Genomic DNA, 9,384 nt, shown 5'->3' with positions numbered 1-9,384 from the left:
AAGCCACTCAGAGCACATACCCAACAGTCCCTTTCATATAAATCAAGCTGCACCAAATTACACACACTTATAGATATCAGTGTCCTGCTCCACCTTGGTTTCAAACATTGACTGTGACCAAGTACCAGAGAAGTAAAGGGAGTGTGAACCGCCCAGCATAAAATAAACTGCACATGTTAGCTGCATCCGAAGACTGTGTATTCAGAGAATAAGGAAGTAAAAAACAGTCAAGATCACATTAATTTTTTTATTAGATTATACTGTAGTAACATAGTCAGGGATTACATGATTATAATTTGATTACATCTTGAACGAATGACAAATATGATAAACCTAGCAGGTGGCCGCTTTATGGCCCCTGATTTAGAAAAAAACCCACATCCTCTACTGAGCGACCAGTTCACAGTTTTTACTTTGACTTATTGAGAGACACTTTTTTCACAGATGTAGAAGTTTTTCTTTTCTCATGGCAGGTCATACCAGCTGTTGGCTGTTACTGCACGGTCTTCACTTTGGCCCAAAGAGTTGGGTACACCAGTATTCCAGTGGCAGAAACCCCTAAAAACACAAGTTGATTTGATCAAAACCCAAGAAGCCTTTGACAGCAGTCAGCAGCTTGCTATAAAGTCAGCAGGTGCAGCTGAATGAAAGAGTAAGCTGTGGACCTTTGAGTCAGCGGTGTGCCATCCACCCATTTCCGTGCCCCTTCTTTCCCCCTGTCAGTCAGTCCGATCCACATGGACTTTTCAAATAGAGTTAAAAAGGCCTTGTTTACAAAAAAACTGAAATCAGAAACCACAATCGTTAGCGGTAAAAACGATTTCTGATTATCCTACAAGTGACATCTTGTTCACACATTGCCAGCATCCACACATCAAATTTAGTCCTCTTTGCTGATGATAATCACCAGGTCTGCTCCTTTCCGCAGACAGTCGTCTCTACTGTCTCTCCAACATTTCTTGGAGAGACAGATTCTCGGTTTTAACTTGGACTGCTTCTGTATATCTGTTCCTTTTATTAAGCAGCTCAAGTCAGCATTTTACTTCTCTTTATCTTTCAGCTTGTTGTCACCTCCAGTTTTTTTCTTTCTGACCTTGCATTGCGACCTTCTTGTTTGCTTTACTCATAATCACAAGATTGTAAATTAGAGCAGAAGGGTTTTCATACAAAAGTATCATCATGTATTTGTGATTGTGAAACATTTTCAGCCTGTCTGATGTTATATGACCTCAAACTGGGTATAGATGCAGCTGCTTTGAGCTTTAGCTGTTTGCATGGAATAAATATCATGCCATAACCGGAAACTGATAAAAAAAACAAAGTGAATCTAAATCAAAACTAGAATGCCACTCAGAGCACATACCCAACAGTCCCTTTCATATTAATCGAGCTGCACCAAATTACACACTTATAGATATCAGTTTCCTGCTCCACCTTGCTTTCAAGCATTCACTGTGACCAAGTAACAGAGAAGTAAAAGGAGTGTGAACCGCCCAGCTCAAAATAAACTGCACATGTTAGCTGCATCCGAAGAATGTGTATTCAGAGAATAAGGAAGTAAAAAACAGTCCAGGTCACATTTAATTTTTTTTTAAATTAGATTATAGTTACATAGTCAGGGATAACATGATTCTATTTTGATTATATCTTGAGCATATGAGAAATATGATAAACCTAGCTGGTTTAGAAAAAAACCACATCCCCCACCGAGCGACCAGTTCACAGTTTTTTCTTTGACTTACAGAGAGACACTTTTTTCACAGATGCAGAAGTTTTTCTTTATGTTGCTGTTATCTTCCTGTTTCATATTCACCAAATATTTCCAACATCCTTTTCAATGTGTCCCCCTCTTCTGTCAGCTCTCTGATCACAGCCTCCTAATTTGGCTTCCTCGCACCAGAGCAAAGAGATTTGCACACATGACCTTTAGTTACTCTCTTCAACCCTGGCCACTATGCTCTAGGGTTGGATAACGATCCTACACTTGCCGTGGACTGGCTCCACTGTCACAGGAGTTCCAGATCCCGAGTCCACTCCAGCACAGCCTGATGATCCGTGGGTGACAATGGGAGAAAAGCCCAAAATAATAGCCAGCTCCACTCCGTACCATGCTCCAGTAAAGTCGCGATCACCCCGTGGGGTTCGTACAGTGAAGACCCCGACGGATTGTAGCCAGAAAGGACTAGCACTATGCCGGGCGCCCGTCTCCCCCTCATCCACCTCGAGACCTCCAGCTGTCCAACAGATTTGACATCCTGAATACTGAGGACTTACAGCCTCTGGAAGCACCCCCCACTCAATCCTGTGGTCAAGACCTCTACCTCCGCCCGCCGCAGGTTATTATTGACGGAGGCTGTGATCAGGCGTAGCACCGGAGTTCTCACTGGCTTGACCACAGCAGGGAAGCCATGTCCTACGGAGGAAGACACCACCTCGTTTCTCCACCCTACGGTCTCCTCCATCATGATAACTATCCGCTTCATTAATGCAGTCACACACTGCTTTCCTGGAGCGACAACGCCAGAATACATCAGCAAACACCTGGCTCCAGTCCGTATGCTTCATTCACAACATTGGTTTTATCCACAACTTCAATCTATTCTGGAATCGCTCTCTATGGCTATCTACAGTCACCTGCCACCCCCTGCTCTTCTTCTACCTCTTTAAACAGTCATGCTTCCCATACTACCACTAGGCCTCCACTGTGGAGAATCCCCAGTACTGACCCCGGTACACTATCACCCACAGCCTCCTACATTCCTGTCATGATTACTCCCAGATTCTATTTGCGATGATCGACCTGGGGTGAACCTCAACAATCTTCGCCGCTGCTCAAAGCTGCACAGTATGGACCTAGCTCTACTCAGGGTTCCGATTAATGCTAGGTCTATAACCAACAAAACTTTTGTACTAAATTACTTTTTCACATCCCGTGATCTGGACTTTATGCTCCTGACCGAGACCTGGCTTCAACAAGGACTTTATGCAAGAGTTTGCTGAATTCATAGCAGGTATTTCGATGGATTATGACCACTTTTTAATTTGTGGGGATTTTAATAAACATTTATCCTGTGAAACTAAACCTATGGCTAAAGACTTCTTAAATCGTATAAATTCCTTTAATCTCACCCAATCATTGTCTGGACCCACACATGAAAAGGGGCACACATTAGACCTTGTGTTGTCTTATGGCCTACATGTTCATGTCAATGAAATATGTGATACTTGCATATCAGATCATCTGCCGGTTTTGTTTACAGTTACTGTCCCTGTCTCTATAGTCAAGCCAGCTCCTCCTGCACGCTGCCGCTGTATAATTAATAGTCTCTGTTGCATTTCTCTGCTATTTTTAAAGACTCTGTACTCTATAACCTGGGTTGTAGAGATGTTCTCAGTGCTGATGAGCTTATCTCTCTTTTTAATTCAACCTGCACAAGCACTCTGGACTCTGTTGCTCCTTTGAGGACGGAACGCACTAAAGCACTTTCAGAGCCATGGCTTAACGACTCTACCCGCAGTCTCAGACGTGCATGTCGTCAAGCAGAGAGAAGGTGGGAAAAGGACAGAGTCAGAGTATCATATGAAATCTTACAGAGCCGTCTATCTGATTACCAGAAAGCGGTAAAATCAGGAAAAACTATGTTTGTATCTAACCTGGTCTCTATAACTATCACAGGCCTCAGGTTCTTTTTAATATTTTTAATAATATCAGAATCCCCAGGAAGTCGTACTCATATTCTGCCTACACCTGACCTCTCTTTATGCACACTCCAGTTAGGGAACTGAGATCAGCCACTCAACTGCTCCTTGACAAACCCCAGCTTCACTCACAGAAAGCAAGGCGCAGGGAAATGTTGAGAGCAGCTTGCAGGATACACAGGAGTCCAAAGCTCACCCCAGTCAGTCTGTCGAGTTTTCTTCATTCCAGCAGAAATCACACAGACAATGATCACTGGATGTCAACGAGAGCCGGCTGCAAGACGCCCACTGGTTATCAGAGTAAAACCTGACACCTGCTCTGGGTTTTAATTGAAGTTACTCAGTGAAACAGCGTGTTGTTGTAAAATGCAAGCATGAGTAGGAATAAAAATGCATAATTATAAGTATACATATGATAGAGAAGCTGTGGCAGCCTTCAGTTGTCATAACAACTCAAAAGGTGTTTAATTTGATACAGTAATTCATGGGGGGTGTAATTTTGTTCACAGCTTCATCCCTTTCTATAATATGATTGTGTGACCTTTAAATCAGACTTCCACTAAAGTGGTTATTCATAAGAAAAAAGCGTGATTCTGATAACAAATATTCAGAACAGCAAAACAAATGACACAGTAAGCCTGTACAATACCAGGACCCAGGAACAAATCAAACTAAAAATCATTACTTTTGTTATTAGTGCCTCTTACTATGGGGACATGTCAAAATGTAGCTCGGCTGTTTGTGTCTTTACATTTTAATGAGCCTCTTCCTCTGCAGCTCATCAGTTACCAGTGTGCTGCGTTTGGGTGCAGCGTTATCAAGCCACCATCTTTTCACAGATCCAGAACTTCTGCCAGTGACATTTTTCATCATTCCAGTTGTCTTCAACTTCGTTGAACTTTGTCTCTCCACAGTCTTCATTAGTGCTAAAATACGAGTTTGGTTCCCCAGGGTGCCAGTAGCTGAAACCAAAATCAGAATGAGCTTTTAACTGAAACACAAAAAAACATTTAATAAACAGCCAGAAACAATGAGGCAGATTAAAGATTGATATTGAATATTGTTATGAGACATTAGCGGCTGTTTAGACACCTGCAGCCGATAGTTGGTACATGAAGCTTCTTGTCAAACCAGAATATTGGATGTATACAGTTGATTGTGGATTATGATTAAAACTAGATTGCTTTGATACACAATATGTCTACTCATATATACCACCATTATTGGTGATATCCCTCTCATTGCAATTGTCATTTCTGCTCACTTTATCTATGTCAGACATTTTCGTTTGTATATACTTAAAACAAAGTGCACGGTGTTGCAGAGTAAATGGATATAATATATTGCATAGCACAGCAGTCAGGGTTCAGTGTCTTACCAGCAGACAGTTAAAAGAAGAGACTATACTTTTATTCAGTAATAGCACTATAATACAGCAGCGCAACTAATAATAATCATTTAACCATAAAAAGTTATTTATTAACCTTGTTGTTGTGCTCAGCAAAGTCCCATCCACCCATTTCCATGTCCCTTCTGTCTCTGTGTCAGTCAGTCCGATCCAGAAGAGCCTTCTGAACTGTCTTGTGAACTCCTTGTTTACAGGGACAGAGGGACAGACCATAATCATATCAAATTGGAATATAACCGATATGATTTTACTCTTTCATAAGAGTTGTCACTCTCATACGCACATTTTCCTCTTTGCTGTTGATAATCACCAGGTCTGCTCCTTTCTGCAGACAGTTGTCTCTACTGTCTCCCCAGGATTTCTTGACAGAGGAAATGAAATAGAAACTAGAGCGGAAGTATCTCCATCCTTCTTGGGTGTAATGATCTGTTGAGGATAAGGAAAATAAAATAAACTCCACATCTCAGCAAAAAAAGAGAAAAACAAAAAGCAAATAGCAAAAATAAATTGAAGTTGCATCTTTCTTTATGTTACTGTTATCTTATTCTTTCCATGTCATTAAGAGTTCAGCTCATATTCACCAAATATGTTCAACTTCCTCTTCAACTGGTCCCTCTCTTCTGTCAGGGTCCTGATCACAGCATCATAATCTGGTGCATCAGAACTGTCTGTGTGAGCAAAGAGATTTACACATGACCTTCAGTCTCTGGTTAATGGTACCATGGAAAAATGGGTAAGAAACAGGTCTCTTGTGTCCCAGCTCAGCTCCAATGTGTCACAAGTAAAATTCACGGGACAATATAGATGTTTGAGTCTGGTGGTTCTCAGTTAGACCAGCCCCCTCCGGAGGATGTTCAGAGGATCTGCAAAGTTCAGTGTGTGTGTATGATGTGTCAGAAGTGGAGATTTGCACTTACACTTTATCACTTTTCTATTATTTTATGTGCATATGCACTCCTTTTTTTATAATTTTTATACAAAATAAATCATTTGAATATTGGAATGATGTGGTTTGGTATCATGTGTTTCTTTAGGTAGGGAGTTGACATCCAGGTCCCTTTGCCTGGGGCCCCCAAAGTCCCTTGTAATGCTCCTGAATGTTTGCAGCACATTTAGTGTTAAGACTTCCATGCTAGACGAACATCTAAATCTTAACATTGAAAATAAATAGTTGGAAATCTGAAATTTAAAATATTTTCTGCAAATCCATTTATTAACCTAAACATATGAAAAGGTTCTCGTTTTATTTTAAAGGAAAACACCCTGACATTCGTCTCTACTGTCTCCTCAGGATTTCTTGACAGAGGAAATGAAGTAGAAACTAGAGCAGCAGTATACCCATCTTTCTTGGTGGTAATGATTTGTTGATGAAAACGAAAATAAAATAAACTTGACATCTCAGCCAAAAAGAGAAATACAATAGCAAAAACAAATTTAAGTTGCGTCTTTTTTTCTGTTACTGTTATCTTATTCTTTCCATGTCATAAAGAGTTCCGCTCATATTCACCAAATGTATTCAACTTCCTCTTCAACTGGTCCCTCTCTTCTGTCAGGTTCCTGATCACAGCATCATGATCTGGTGCATCAGAACTGTCTGTGTGAGCAAAGAGATTTACACATGACCTTCAGTCTCTGGTTAATGGTGAGTTCACGGTACAATGGAAAAAAATGGGAAAGACACAGGTCTCTTGGTTTCCAACTCAGTCACTGCTCCACTGTGTCACAAGTAAAATTCACGGTACAATATAGATGTTTGACCAACATTTCCATGTCATGCAATTACATATACATGTTACGGCAGAAAGTCTGGTGGTTCTCAGTTAGACCAGCCCCCTCCAGAGGATGTTCAGAGGATCTGCAAAGTTCAGTGTGTGTGTATGATATGTCAGAAGTGGAGATTCACACTTAGACTTTATCACTTTTCTACTATTTATGTGCATATACACTTCTTTGTTTATATATTTTTTTACAAAAATAATCATTTGAATATTGGAATGATGTGGTTTGGTATCAAGTGTTTCTTTGGGTAGGGAGTTGACATCCAGGTCCCTTTGCCTGGGGCCTCCAAAGTCCCTTGTAATGCTCCTGAATGTTTGCAGCACATTTAATGTTAAGCCTTCAGTGCCAGACGGACATCCAAATCTTAACATTGCAAATAAATAGTTGGAAATCTGAAACTTAAAATGTTTACTGCAAATCCATATATTAACCTCAGCATGTGAAAAGGTTCTTGTTTTATTTTATAGGAAAACACCCTGACAGTCGTCTCTACTGTCTCCTCAGGATTTCTTGACATAGGAAATGAAGTAGAAACTAGAGCGGAAGTATACCCATCCTTCATTGGGTGATATGATTTGTTGAGGAAAACGAAAATAAAATCAACTTGACATCTCAGCCAAAAAGAGAAAAACAATAGCAAACATAAATTTAAGTTGCAACTTCTTTCTGTTACTGTTATTTTATTCGTTCAATGTCATAAAGAGTTCCACTCATATTCACCAAATGTATTCAACTTCCTCTTCAACTGGTCCCTCTCTTCTGTCAGATTCCTGATCACAGCATCATAATCTGGTGCATCAGAACTGTCTGTGTGAGCAAAGAGATTTACACATTACCTTCAGTCTCTGGTTAATGGTGAGTTCAAGGTACAATGGAAAAATGTGAAAGACACAGGTCTCTTGTGTTCCAGCTCAGTCACTGCTCCACTGTGTCACAAGTTAAATTCACGGTACAACATAGATGTTTTACCAACATTTGCATTACATGTGATAACATATACATGCAGAAAGTCTGGAGGTTAGACCAGTTAGACCAGCCCCCTGTTCAGAGGATCTGCAAAGTTCAGTGTGTGTGTATGATGTGTCAGAAGTGGAGATTCACACTTAGACTTTATTACTTTTCTACTATTTATGTGCATATACACTTCTTTGTTTATATATTTTTTTACAAAAATAATCATTTGAATATTGGAATGGTGTGGTTTGGTATCATGTGTTTCTTTGGGTAAGGAGTTGACATCCAGGTCCCTTTGCCTGGGGCCTCCAAAGTCCCTTGTAATGGTCCTGAATGTTTGCAGCACATTTAGTGTTAAGCCTTCAATGCCAGACGAACATCTAAATCTTAACATTGCAAATAAATAGTTGGAAATCTGAAACTTTAAATGTTTTCTGCAAATCCATTTGTTAACCTAAATATGAGAAAGGCTCAGTTTTATTTTAAAGACAAACACTCATAACTGGAAAGCTGCATCATTTTACATGACCTCAGAACTTGCTCTAACCAACAACCACAACGTACAAAATGCTGTTTCGTCATTAAGCTAGCATATCCAGAAATCCCTCCAATGATAATCATAGTAAGTAGAGGTAACTTTTCAATTTCTGGTTTTATCACATTCACTTGAATTTCAGAGTGAGTGTGTCGTCCACACATGCAGGATGAAAATATTAAACTGAATTAAAGACAACTCACAGAGAGCAAGACGCAGGGAAATGTTGAGAGCAGCTTGCAGGATACACAGGAGTCCGAGGCTCAAGACAACCAGTTTCCTATCTGTGTGCAAAAAAACACACATACACATGCAACACCACCATTATTATGATTCTTATTGTTATTGTTATAGCCAGGTCTGATATTGTGTCATTTGAGACAGCACAAAAACACTCTCCATTTCTTGGACACTGTCCCTGGGTGATAAATAACCCACTGAAAGTTTTGCGTGTTGCTAAATCAGACCCAAGAACGGTATCACTCTGATCACTCTTATTAACTTACTTGTGGCTGAAGCATCAGGCAGGTTTTTGTCCATGGTCACCTCAGAATGTGTTTTACAGACAGAAGTCAAAATACTGTGACCGCTGCAGTACGACACGATTCTCAGTCTTAACTTGGACTTCTTCTGTGTTTCTGTTCCTGATATGAAGCTGCTGAAGTCAGCATTTTACTTCTCTTTGTCTTTCAGCTTGTTGTCACCTCCAGGTTTAGTCATTCTGACTTTGCATTGTGACCTTCTTGTTTCCTTAACTCATAATCACACGATTGTAAATGAGAGCAGAAGGGTTTTCATACAAAAGTATCATCATGTATTTGTGATTGTGAAACATTTTCAGCCTGTCTGATGTTATATCAAGATATCAATGTCAAAAAAAATCAAAACTCGATAAGCATTTGATGGCAGTCAGCAGCTTGCTATAAAGTCAGCAGGTGCAGCTGAATAAAAGAGTAAGCTGTGGAACTTTGAGTCAGCAGAAAACAACACCAATGGAATTTAAATTGTG

The 9,384-nt window shown here is 40.1% G+C and overlaps 1 protein-coding gene across 3 annotated transcripts; it reads right to left on the bottom strand.

The window, feature by feature from the left end:
• Nucleotides 1-266: 266 nt before the first annotated feature.
• LOC133028275 (CD209 antigen-like protein C) lies at nt 267-8,947 on the bottom strand. Of its 3 annotated transcripts, XR_009683294.1 has the most exons (9): nt 8,882-8,947; nt 8,579-8,659; nt 7,607-7,693; nt 6,615-6,701; nt 5,689-5,775; nt 5,391-5,533; nt 5,184-5,290; nt 4,451-4,661; nt 267-558 (listed from the first exon to the last, which is right to left on the bottom strand). XR_009683294.1 is itself a non-coding variant. In XM_061095473.1 (8 exons), the coding sequence occupies exons 1-8, from the start codon at nt 8,913-8,915 to the stop codon at nt 4,517-4,519; spliced, it is 771 nt and encodes a 256-aa protein (XP_060951456.1). In that variant the 5' UTR covers nt 8,916-8,947; the 3' UTR covers nt 4,258-4,516. The 3 variants fall into 3 exon arrangements, 2 of the variants coding, with proteins under 2 accessions (XP_060951456.1, XP_060951466.1); XM_061095473.1 differs by lacking the exon at nt 267-558 and having other exon boundaries at nt 4,258-4,661; XM_061095483.1 differs by lacking the exons at nt 267-558; nt 7,607-7,693 and having other exon boundaries at nt 4,258-4,661.
• Between the last annotated feature and the right edge of the window lie 437 nt (nt 8,948-9,384).

The sequence above is a fragment of the Limanda limanda genome, chromosome 2 (assembly GCF_963576545.1).
Source record: "Limanda limanda chromosome 2, fLimLim1.1, whole genome shotgun sequence".
In the NCBI taxonomy this organism is placed as follows: domain Eukaryota; kingdom Metazoa; phylum Chordata; class Actinopteri; order Pleuronectiformes; family Pleuronectidae; genus Limanda; species Limanda limanda.
The sequence above is the reverse complement of the archived record's forward strand: the minus strand, read 5'-3'. Positions and strand labels throughout refer to the sequence as shown.